General features: G+C 38.7%; 1 protein-coding gene across 5 annotated transcripts in view; it reads right to left on the bottom strand.

Annotated features, from left to right (window-relative positions):
* Positions 1-562: 562 nt before the first annotated feature.
* The window catches only part of esrrga (estrogen-related receptor gamma a), a 241,607-nt gene continuing 229,203 nt past the window's right edge, over positions 563-12,966 (bottom strand). For all 5 annotated transcript variants that reach the window (XM_043695799.1, XM_043695802.1, XM_043695803.1 and 2 more), the window contains 2 exons: positions 6,306-6,575; positions 563-3,582 (listed from right to left, as the gene is read on the bottom strand). In XM_043695799.1, the coding sequence (XP_043551734.1) occupies positions 3,338-3,582; positions 6,306-6,575 (515 nt within the window). In that variant the 3' untranslated portion in view covers positions 563-3,337. The remainder of the gene's footprint in view (positions 3,583-6,305; positions 6,576-12,966) is intronic.

The raw sequence follows: 12,966 nt of genomic DNA, 5'->3' as shown, positions 1-12,966 counted from the left end.
TTCAAGCTACAGCTAGCACCTCTTTTGTGTTTCTTTGTTTCTGAGGATATCTGTTCATTTTATACATTCACTCCATCTCAGTTGCCTAGGGCAGTACGTCATTGAGATTGAGAGACATCTCATCACCAAGGCTGCTCTGAAAATGTATCGTCAGTGGTCTGATAATGTTGCCACTGCCTGCCTGATTTTCCCATCCTCTTTTATAGGTGGCACTTGATCAGTAGTGGTGAAGGTCAATAGTTCAGGTCAGAAAGAATCTGCAAACTCCTTGCCTGGTCTCATGGAACATTGGACTCTAAGCGTTGTGTCTCTGTTTCAAAGCATAGCAGCATTTTTGACATTAAATTTAGATTGTAGTGGTACCAAAGCAAGATATTCAATCGAGATCTGAAGTTTGAACAAAATCTGGCCACAACTAATGCATTTGTGCAAATCAGTAAATTAATGGCTGTTTGGAGTCCCATTATCACAGGAGTTTAAAACCAAAACATAAAACTTAGTCATTCCAATTCTATTGAGCTCTGTGTTTCCAAAAAATACACGTTCTACAAACTCAAGCATGTAAAAGTGGAAGCTTGTTTAATATTGCTCTACCATCATCCTGAAAGGCATAATTAGAGTACACATTGGAACTGATTAAAGTTACAGAATCATTGTCTCCTTTTGCATTAACAATATATACAATATAAAATAAATACATTTACACAAATGGACATTTGTCAGAGCACACAGTATGATACACGTCACAAAAATATACAGTTGATTGTTTACAGATGTGAAGCACAAAGCTTGCCTAGACCTACAGACATGGTTTTTCACTACAGGTTAAACTTCAACTCCTGGTATTTGTAGCTTTTTTAAAACTTTTTTTCTGCTTTTAAACTTTGCATGTAAGACTGCCATAAATTGTTTGTTGGCAGGTAAACACAGATGCATAAATAATTTAAATACAACCACCAACACCCAACATTCTGTTCTATATAAGAAAAATAGCTGTTTATAATTTTTTCATATTATTTTGAAACTCGTCTGTTTTTAAAATGCAAATAGTGGAATAAATATTTGTTCTGATTGAAATGCAAGTGCAACTGTTGAAGAGTCACACAATCATATTGCCATAATTAAACAGAAAATAAAGATAATCATAAAGAAAAAAAAAATAGATACAGCTTAAAACATAGAACCTTTATTTTAACTATCTCATTTTGCTGTTCTGAGCACTGGTAAATGAGATTTTGCTGCTGGTTCTAACCATAAGCATAAACAAAATAAACCTTAAATCCTTCCCTTGCACTCCACAGAGCTAAGCTCCTGTTACTCAAAATCAGCACCTTACTCCCAGGAGTTGGATTTTTTTTTTAAGGGTCGTGCCAGTTTCTTAGTTCCCTATTACAGCTATAAACTTCAAGTTATTGACCACCTGAATGAGCTGCTAATGATGAATAAAGTCTAGAATCACAGTACAGTCAATTCTCTACTGAGAAACCACAATCTACTATATAGTCTCGTACGGCTAATGATACACAGTATTTATAGCACAAGGTTGATGCATACCATCAACCTTTTTGTCTTTTTCTTTTTTTTTGTTCAAAGCACACAATGTAGCAGTAGTTTGGGAAACTTGTCTGCACCAAAAACTTGTAACGACACAAAGCTGGTTTTAACAACCATTTGAGATGTTTGAACATAGCTATATTTACAGCATTTAAAAATTAGACATTTACCTATTGTTTGGAAATATTCAAATTCTTTTCTAAGATATACATTGTTATTCTACAATAAACTGTTACACAAAATATCCCTTTTTAAATTAATGATTTAAATGTGTATTGTTGGAAGAGATATTTGTTCTGATTCTTAAACTATTTGTTCTTATTATTAATAGGAGCAATCTTATCACCAGTAAGGAATAGAATACACTATCTCCTGAGGAATTTTACATCCATTACTGTCTCTAATTCTACCCTGTGTCTAATGCGTACAATCACAAGAATCTAACACCACAATAAGAACAAGACAACAGTCTTTGAATTCAACTAAAAATTAGAAGAACACAGCAAACATGAAACATTGCAAGCTGAACTACAACATTTTTTTTGTTTCCAATACATGACCTCAGGTTAGGCTCACAATCTTTGATTACATAAGTGTACACAGAAGAGGATGTCACATGGTACAACAGGGAGCAGCTATTAATACTGACATTTGAGTACTTGGTACAGGTTAGCGCCTTCATTTGTTTTAAAATGTAGCAAATGTAGCTTTTAAGGGGGAGGAAAAACATCTGATTAGATGCTAAATCAAATTTACACCTTAACAGTCATGTTTTGAATGGTTAATAAATATGCCTGTAAAGTACATTATTTTACATTAGTACCATATTTCCAAGGTATACTGGGGCAAGCTAGTGTATAATCTTGTTGCGTTGGATTCAATTGTCAGATCAACTAGCCTATTAATAACGGTGTAATCTAATTGCAATAATGAACTTGAAGCTATGTATTACCGTGTGTTAAAGAAGTTGAGGATTTTGACTGAACTGGCACTCAACATAAATTGCATCCATAAAAAGTATGCACCTTCTCATTCACTATTGCTTAAGATAAATTCACAGATTAATAAAATGGCTGTAGTGGTAAAGCTGGTACAAAAAACCCATAAACAACATCAACAACAAAGGTTTTAAAAAAAGTTTTGTTTGTTCTTCATAACTGTCCATCGTTTTTCCAGCCAGCAAATAAATGCAGTATTTTCAGTATTGCGTGACTGAGTAAAGCTCACTATTCCCTGAAATAGACATAGTTCCTAACCTAAGAAATATCTGGAAGACTTGAAAACAATTAAGGAATTAAATGGCTGTAACTGATCTAAGGTGGAAAAAATGCAATGAGAAGAAGCAGCCAATGCAACGCTGCTCCGTTGCCTAATTACAGACTGTTCATATGGAACCTAATACTGCATTCAGTCAATGCGCTGTACTGCTAGGTAAAACAGTTGTCAGTCTGAATCCTTTGTTGATGGGGATATTTCTCTTTATTATTAGTTCAATGGCATCCACATTATGGATTCCCATCCTTTGGCAGGGCTGGCTTCCTTCTCTCTCTTCATTTAGAGACCTCATTAAAAAGTTCAACAGCAAAATCTGCATGAAAAAATCCTAGAAGAATGAGAAGTTGAAAGCTGCTTCACAGTCATACTGCTAAATATCAGTGCAGTTCTTTTTTTTTCAATTAAACACTACAGTTAACTTTTGTCTGGTTCAATTCCTACGTTTCTTCCCTTTGCTGTGGCCTAACCCATTCTGTGTGGTTTCATGGGAAGGCCTAGGATCCTCTAGTCAGACCTTGGCCTCCAGCATTTCCAAGAATAGTTTGTGCATGGGAACTTTGCCTTCCAGTTTGATGTTGTAGAAATGCTGCACAGCTTTGGTAGAGGTCTGCCGGAGAAGAGGGAGAGTCATCAGTAGCTTACCAGCACGGCGTGGATCTTCCCCATGCTGCCCAGCTTCATAGTCCTGCAGGGCCTCGTGCAAGACATCTTGCAGCTTCTGAACAGCCTCAACATCTTCTATGTGCATTGAATCTATACAAGACAACGTGAAAACTCTGTTAACACCACTGCTCTTAAAGAAAGAGTACATTGTATTTTGACATTTAAATATTTTAACTTATGGTTCAAGTACTTAATGTTTCAGCATTCTTAAATTGTTGATCAGATACTTGTACATAACTACAAGTTTATACAGAACACTCCAAACTTTCAAATGAAGGAAAAAAAATGGCTCTTTCACTGAAAAGGATCCAATATTGGATTGTGTTCTCTAGATTTTAGCTGCAAAACCAAAGTATTTACCAATGTACATTTTATAATTTAAATTCCGTTAATTATCCTTGTCAGCCTCAGCCCCAAAGGACTATACAAGAAGAAAAAGAATTGCCCTATCAACTTACTTTCCTCTATCAATGATATAATGAAACTTACTGAATAGCTACAAATGGACAACAATGACAGCAATTAATACTGTAATTTATAAACAATGAGGATCTAACAGTGAAATGTTAAAATAAGTTTAACATTATGATTGAAGAGAGGAAAATAATATTCTAAATGGAACAGCTTTCAGTGAAGTGAAGCAAAACTAGCTTTTAATCTGAATATCAAGGGTACTTCCATCTGTATTAATACTTTGCTTTCATATTTCTACCGCAATGGATAATTAAGTTCTGTATTGTTTCCAATTTATTTCAGTGAGCCTGTTTTTCTCTCTTTCTTTTATTTCTGCTTGTTTTAAAGAGCATTTCACATGAATCAGCAAATCAAATGCTGCAAAATGACTTGCACTGACAAGTTCTGTTGTTAATAAAACTAGGAGTGCTTTCTACAATCTGTAGTCTCTAAAATATGAAGATTAGTATGCTTAAACTTCCTGCAATTTTTTTTTTTCAGATTGTGACTGTGTATGACAGCTCATTCCAACGTATTTGCTGCATTCCAGGTCAGGTCCTGTAGGTTCATCTTGATTGTTCCTGAATTGCTGAAACCCACAATTAATCAGCTACCCCCGAATCTGAGTCCAAAACAGTTTAACCCTCACATCATGAAACCTAAATGGCATTTTGGCCTGGTATGCAAAACAGAACATGTACAAATATACATCGTATACAGACAAAATCAAATCAGAAGCTAGGTCAATGTTTCAAACCAATCTAATAAAGTAGGCAAGAAAATGTATTGGCTCTCTCAATTTACAAAGTGCAGAAACATCATGACAGCTGAAAGCTTACTGCTCCCAGAAATTCTTGTTCCCTCATACAGTGTAGTAAAGTGCCAACAACAGTTGCTGAGATAAATAGAAAAAGTGCAACTTTTTGTTGAAACAATTTCCCTCCCATCAATCTGGGAATTTGCACATCAATATATGAGATGAACTGTTAATTACAAAATCAATTAAAAAATAATTTTCAAAACAGTCACGCTTTGGTTCTCTGGGGTACAATTTGGCAGAAGGTTCATCTCGGACCCACCAAATCAAGGGCTGTCATCCGAAAATAAGCAAAAGCAATCTGGTTTTTCATTTTTCAGCGTGGCTGAGCCCAGCCTGAGATTGATCAGCACATATGGCCTCAGAAAACAAACTGTCAATACCTTGAATGCTGTAGAATTTGAACAAATGGCTGTCCTCCCATTCAGCTACTCATTGCATTCCATTTAACAGATTTTATTGACAGTTTCCTTCTTGTAATTAAAGAGAAAACTACTGGCCGGCAACCAAGATAAAGTTCAAAGATTAGGTCAAAACAAAAGAAGGCAGGGGGAAATAGAGGGACATGGCGTGATTGTCAATGGTACACAACATCAGAGCTGTTATTGACATACAGGTAGCTAACGATCAGCATGTTATTAAAGAGTGATCTATCATGAACTTTATGCAAATGTTAAAGTGCCTAAAGACCACGATAAAACATTGGGGAGAAGGCAAAGAACAACAAAGCACAAACGATTTTATTCATGATTCATTCCCAATTGCTTCTGCACTTTAAATTCAAATCTGGATAATGTACATGCTTGAAAAGTTAACCTCTTTTGTGCTGGTGCTGTTAATGCACTCATGAGAAACAAAATCTGCTTTTCAGATTTTTACATTTATTAATGAATATTCTGAAACCAAACGTCAGCTTACTGAAGACAGGTTTTACTTCTGTTAAACAAGATTGAAGCAGTGCAGTACATCTGACTTCATGAAAGTAACAACATAATTAAGTTTGCACTTCCAATTATGTAGCACCGTAATTAGTGATATCACTTTTTTGTATATCGCCAATTGCTTTCGTCCAACAATGAATACTTTGACAACAGAAGTAGAATGCACTTGAAATACTCAGACAGTCTGGCAGCATCTGTGGAGAAAGAAACAGAGTTAACATATCAAGTCTATTATGATTCTTCTTCAGAATTTTACCTCACTTCTGAAGGAGACTTATTATTTTAACTCTGTTTCCCTCTCCACAGATGCTGTCAGGCCCGCTAAGTTTCTCCTGCACCTTTGGTTCTTATTTCAGGTTCCCAGCATCCATGATGTTTTGCTTTGATTTTAAGTTTTTTTTTGCCTTATCATAAAGCATGAAGCAAGTATGAGCTTGAGACATTGGCTTTTGACTACAAAATAAGTATATGTTTAAACCAAAAAAAAACTTTCATTTTTATAGGTGACTTTGCCAACATAGAAGGAGTTAGATGGGTTTGCGGAGTAGATGAGAAAGACAATGACTTGTTGAAACTGTGTATAGTCAAGCAGATCTGCCAACCTGAATTAGCGAGCGCTATAGCTTTGAGGGTGACAAACTCTTCTTTCTCCAGCTTCATGCTCTTGTATTTCTTTACCAGCTGCAGTATGGCATTATTCAAATCAAGCAGCCCAGCTAACTTTGACTGGTCTTCATCCATGATGTAGTCTTCAGCATATACCAGCTCATCCTCAAAAGACAATGACCTGTACACAATCCCCAAGATCAGAATCTCCATCCAGGCACTCTGGAGGAGGCTCATCTGATCAGCCAGAGATAATGTGGAGAATCCTGTAAAGGGGAGGAAAAAAAAGGACATAACAACATTATAATGTCACACATTGTGGACGCATATACCCAAGATTATGAAATACAGCAAATTGCTTTCATTTCTTTGCAACTAAAACAGAAATCCACAAAAACAAATAGCTTGTTTGCTTTCCATATTGCAAGGGATTTTATTTAGGATGGTGGGAAAGGGCACAGTTGTCTTTTGTAGCAGGTTTGGGGGGGGGGGGGGCGGAGGTGCATTGGGAGGCAAGGTGAGAAATCCTGAGTTAATCAAAAAAAATTCTGATGCTTGTAGAGAGAGAAGTAAATGAGCAGGGATTGCCATTTCTTTGATTAAATGCTGTAAATCATGGTTTGGCTCTAAGGAAACTTTATAGGTTTTACTACAATCTCATTTTGCAGCATGACAAACATTTCAAATTTATTTTGTTCTGTCAGTGTTATCACATATTTAATATCACATTAATATCATGAAATTTTAATATATATTGCTCAACTGTACTGCTCTGATTAATTGTTTGATGATGCAAACATGCTGGTAAGGACTTCTTATATTCTTGTAGGGCAGAGGTCATAATAGGATCATTCTATCCTACTGCACTGAACTAGCATTCTGTTTGATTGTGATTTTCTACCTATTCACTCTGTTACAAACTGGAAGCTATGGCTCTTGAACATCACTTAGATTAAACTACTGGCATAAATGCATGTGGTGGTATCATTTTTTAACCTTTATGATTCAACAGAAATGTTGATGAATAATTACTTGACAATACAAAACTGAAATATTGTTAAAAGGAGAGAAGAATTTGAAACTTCTCATTTTGCAGCAAGATGAAAAGTTTTGGTTTCTTCTCTACTTTGTGCAATGTTGAAGTTCTGATGCCATTCAAGAATTTAGGTGGATATAGAACCTAAAGTTGGCATTGAGACACAAGGGTTTTGGAATTCAATGTAAATGGGGTAATAAGTGACTGAAGCCCTCGTTTATAACTTATTTCACACTTCAAATCTATTTTACACAGAAATTTCTTTCTTTTCGATAATATATATCCGAATGCCATTGCTTTCACAATTGCTAAGAAAAAGTTAACGCTGGTGTGATAAGAGAATAGCAAATTTCTCCTGTTTTATCAGGGGAGGAGGAATTTTAAAGCATCTGTTCAGGTAAGGCTGTCACACTGAAGGCTTCGCTACATGAATCAGTTTGCTTCATCCCTGTCTAACTAGAACACTAATGACAAACAGCTCATTATATGCCTTTCAGCCTATTGTTTATACCAGCCACGGTACTAATTCATTATCTCCTCAGTATTAAGATATACATCTTATTAACTGTACAGGAATGGTTTACAGCTTTTGAGGTGGATTTTCTGGCCTGCCAATGGCATGCAACGGATTGCCAATTGGCAGAGCAGACCAAAAGCACTTAATAAAATCATCAAAGGCAATTAATGTGTGTGTGTGTGTGTATTTACACATGTGCAAGCACTCACACACATTTGAAGGGAGTGTGGAAAGGGATGGCAGGTAATAAATTATGGCAATAACTGTCAACAGCCGAAGTCATGACCAATAACAACATGATTATTGAACATATTTATTTATTTTGCTTTTTTTAAGCAACACCATTTCTAAAAAGGTCAGGTTGTCCACTCTTGACAGAAGGAGGACTACCACAGTTCACAGATTACTGTAACGCAAAGTATGTAAGATGACTCTTAAATGCAGGTTTTCTTGTATATACTTAATATGCAATTGTGTCCATCCCACTCGGTTTCAGTGATAACATACTGTACTCACAGAGGTAATCAGCCTCAATTTTTCAAATCATAAATGGATGCCTTACTTGCAGGTACTTTATAACAATGTACAAAAGATTAATCAGGTAATACAGGTTTACTTATAAAGATGCGCTGGAGTTTAAGACACACATACAGCAGACCCTGTGTGGTGAGCAACTAAGGTGGTGACACCAATGCCTGCATTAGTGGTTCACTTTTATACTTACTCTATTAATCACACTGCGCTTTTGAAGTAATATTTTGAGGGTTTACTTATATGCTGACATCGACAATAAATTGGAAGGTCCTTGAAAACTGCATAAGGATCTCCACGAACAATTAACCGAAGCTCACTGATTACAATGCAGGCAGCATGTCACATTTGTGCTGCCTAGTCATTCCAATTATTTCACTGACCAGCTAGCGCAGACCTCTGGACATGTCAGCAAGGGAGCCAATATTGTGGTTGTCTGGCGTCACTTGAAGATTGCTAGCAATGCATCAAGCTAATCTGTACTGCTGAAAAGGGTATTATGGATGGAGCAGGTTTGGGCAAGTGCAACTGTCCTATGAAACATTGACTAATGAGAGACTGCAGGCTTCAGTGTTCTTGGAGAAAGTGAGCACTGCAGATACTGGAGATCAGAGTCGAAGAGTGTGGTGCTGGAAAAACACAGCCGGTCAGGCAGCATCCGAGGAGTGGGAGAATTGATGTTTTGGGCAAAAGCTCTTCATCAGAAGGGCTTATGATCGAAACATCAATTCTCACGCTCCTCGGATGCTGCCTGACCGGCTGTGCTTTTCCAGCACCACACTCTTCGACTTCAGATTTCTTCGGCTCTGTACTGGAGGCCTTACTGGAGGAGATGGGATATCCTATAGCCATATGATGCCAAGTGGCCCTCCAGATACACGCTCGGGGCTTATGGGAGTAAATTGCTATGAAAGGCATCTTCAACAAACTGCTGGAGAATCTGGATGTAGTGTCACAAGAAATTCAATTACCTCACAACAGGAGTCAAGATCAGTGAATGCATCCTCAAATGGTGACTACACTTCTAGTCTAAGACCACTGAATTCACCACACTCAACAAATCAACAGTCTCACTTTACTCGGTCTCATACCTGACAATCGCAAGTTTCATCTCACTCTGTCACACACCCACTTCACTGGAGAGCAAGGTTGTACACAGATCCTACTACTGAGGACTCAGGTGAGCACTTTGTTGGGGTAGCATAAGCTCAGCTTCTCGCAAACACAGTTGTACACTGCAGTGTGTGGAAAGGGCTTGCAGGGTGTCACAGCAGTGCAGCACTCGGTTCTCCTAGAGATGACTACGATTGTTGGGTGTTGCCCTGGAGGAGTGGCAGAAGTCGCACAGAGCATAAACCTGCTGTCCTCTTTCAGGAAGGTGGCATTCATTCACTTAACCATGCCGGCCTACCACTGCTGTCACCAGTCATCCAGTCAACTTAGATTACTGCTGCCCATGCCAACATGGTACAATCCAGAGCAAAGTCTTCTAGCTGGCTGCGGTCATTTTCTAACACCATCTGCGGACCCCTGCACTGCAAGTCAGCAAAGTTTCACCAGCCACTAGGGGAGTAGTGCATAGCAGAATGAGGAGAGGCAAAGACACACAAAAGTTGGCACTATATCATTGCACAAGGATTAGTCATTGATTTTTCCATCTGCCAGTTGAGGCCAATAAGTGGTTGATATATGCTTACTGAAAGAGCTCATCCTACTGCCAATGGCATTCACGCAGTGTGTTTGCTTACCAGCTCCCAGGCAAAAGGGCAGAGTTCCCCTGCCATTACAGTCGGCAGTCCCATCCCACCCCAGGACTCTTTCCTGCCATTCATGCTTGGGTTCATCCTCAACTGGAGGCCCCGGGTGAGAGTAGCACCGAAAGCGGTCAAAGCTTCCACATGGTGAAACTGAATACAGATTCTGGTGTGTGTGGATTGCCCAAATATTGCTTAAGACTATTTTGCCCAGCTGCCACCATTTGGTTTGCTACAGTGGCTCAAATATAGATGGCAACCTATACTGATGCAGACTGAAGGTATTGACACTGCTTTCAGAAAACTATAACGTGGAGGTGTCAGTATTGGACTGGGATAGACAAAGTTAAAAATCGCACAACATCAGGTTATAGTCCAACAGATTTATTTGGAAGCACTAGCTTTCAGAGCGCTGCTCCTTCATGAGATAACTATGGAGCAGGACCATAAGACACAGAATTTATAGCAGTGACATGCAACTGAAACCTGCAACCCATCCTAAAAGATGGAAGACTTAATAGCAATCTCGGTTTGTTCAATACATCATTTGCATGACACTGTTATCTTTTGCTATAAATTTTGTGTCTTATGGTCCTTGTGAGGAATTGTCCTTGTCCAATTGTCCTAATGTCCTTACCTGGGCTGGCCTACATGTGACTCCAGAAAGGTGGCTGACTCTTAACTGCTGTCTGGGCAATGAGGGATGGGCGACATTCTTACCCGGCGAATGAATAAATAAAAACAAAACTTCTGCTCTGCCTAGTCTCAGTTCGCTCTCCTGGTCGTATTGTCTTAAGATTAGAATGCATACAATTGCATACATGCCTAGAAGCAACTGGGTTTGTACAAAAGGCTTAATGGATCACCAAATGTTATAGAAAGCATTGACCAACTTTAAGCAAAAGTCAGAATAAATCATCCACCAACTAACCTGAAACTAGTTGACAATCCCTTTAAGTAGCAATATTGGGTGTCTTTCCTGCAAACAAATGCAGGTTCCATTATGTGAAATTATGGAGGAGCTACATGGAGTTTCTTTTGTACACACAGTGTGGAAACAGGCCATTCGACCCAACAAGTCCACCCCAACCCTATCCCACCCTGAGCCATCCCCCTACCCTTTCACTGTAGCCCTACATTTCCCATGGCTAACGCATCTAACCTACACATCCCTGAAAACTATGGGAATTTTAGCATGGCCAATCTAACTAACATGCACATTTTTGGACTGTGGGAGGAAACTGGAGCACCTGGTAGAAACCCATGCAGAGACTGGGAGAACATGCAAACTCCACACAGACAGTCATCCGAGGGTAGCATCGAACCCAGGTCCCTGGTGCTGTGAGGCAGTGGTGCTATCCACTGAGCCACTGTGCCACCCCAAAATAGTGATGCTGGTGTCAAAACACCACTGCATGCTGGGTGACAGCATGACTTGCCTGCTCTGTATACATCTGGCAGCAGTTCACTACATTTATGCGGATGTCCTCAACAATGTGGCTGTCAACATCATTCACCACACAAGTGAGGATGTTGTTTTGGAATTCTCAGCACATGTGTATTCCCCAAGGAATTGGCTCAAATGATTTTGATTTTTCCTACAGTAACTTGTATCTCAAATCTGCATCATAAAGTTTTCAGAAACAATGTGACAGAAAACAATGCAAGGGTCATGACCGTTTGCTGCCATGATGCAGGCTGCCACTTTGTTTGGTAACACTGAGGTATTCACTTTTAAAATTCTGAAAGACTCCGAGAAATGTTTTATAATAGGGATACAACCTACTAGTGGGAATACTGCTTCACATCTGATTTAATGGGAAATGAAAAAGGGGCTAATTCATTGATTGTACACCCAGAGTACTCATCCCACTCACAGCAATACCAGATATGTGGTCTGGAGCACCTTTTCTGTGATGAAGCTTTTTCTCCCCTTACCTAGACAGTGCTGTTGGTAAATAATTAGATTTACACATTCCCAATCTACACACATCTTCAGTCTAATAATTAAAAGCAGGATGATTAGTTTATTGAGTGGAAGGAGGAACTTTTTTTTATTGAGGCCTATCAATGATTTTATCAGGACAGCACTTTTACGGTTGTCATGTGGGCGCAGGCATCCAATTTTTCTTATCTGACTGATTAATACAAACGCTGTTTCAGGATGCATTAATTAACAGATACAAATCTACGTTCTCATGAAGGGATCAATAAAGAGAAGAAAAGAGGCATCAAAGTGAATTTAGTGCTGATGATGGAGAAGGCACTGTATTGACATTTACGTGTGTGGAAACTCCAAAGTCTCCCCAGTTCTGCTGCAGGCCTCAGCAGCGATGCTAATGCCAGCAACGCTTGTCTAGCGCTTTTAGAAAGGTGAAGTGATGGACTTCAGTCGGCTGAATGAGTGAAAGCATCTCCGTGTCTGAAGGGCAAAATATATATGCAAGTAACAGTTTAAAAAGGCACATCTATTTAGAAGAAGAGAAACACATTTTAGTTCAATTAAATTGGCTCTGAGGTAGGATAGTGGTCCAATTCAACTAATAATTTGGAACAAGAGCACTGCTGTCTATTTATCAGCAGGCTGGCTCCTTTATGTTTCAGGCTTTTCACCGATTGATTAGAACAGCTATGAAACGTAATGTCTGTGACACAAGGTGATTAAAAGGTTTACTAGCTAGCCCCTTATATACTGTCTTTCCTCTTGCTGAACACGATGGGAGCTAAACTGGGTAGCCTCCTGAAAGCAGGTATGGGGATTGCAGTGTGTGGTAAACCCAAGCCTGTAGGCTGCACAGCAACTTTGTGTTGTTTGTTCA

The sequence above is a fragment of the Chiloscyllium plagiosum genome, chromosome 9 (genome assembly GCF_004010195.1).
Source record: "Chiloscyllium plagiosum isolate BGI_BamShark_2017 chromosome 9, ASM401019v2, whole genome shotgun sequence".
Lineage (NCBI taxonomy): Eukaryota > Metazoa > Chordata > Chondrichthyes > Orectolobiformes > Hemiscylliidae > Chiloscyllium > Chiloscyllium plagiosum.
Note: the sequence above shows the minus strand (reverse complement) of the source record. Positions and strands in the feature narration are given on the sequence as shown.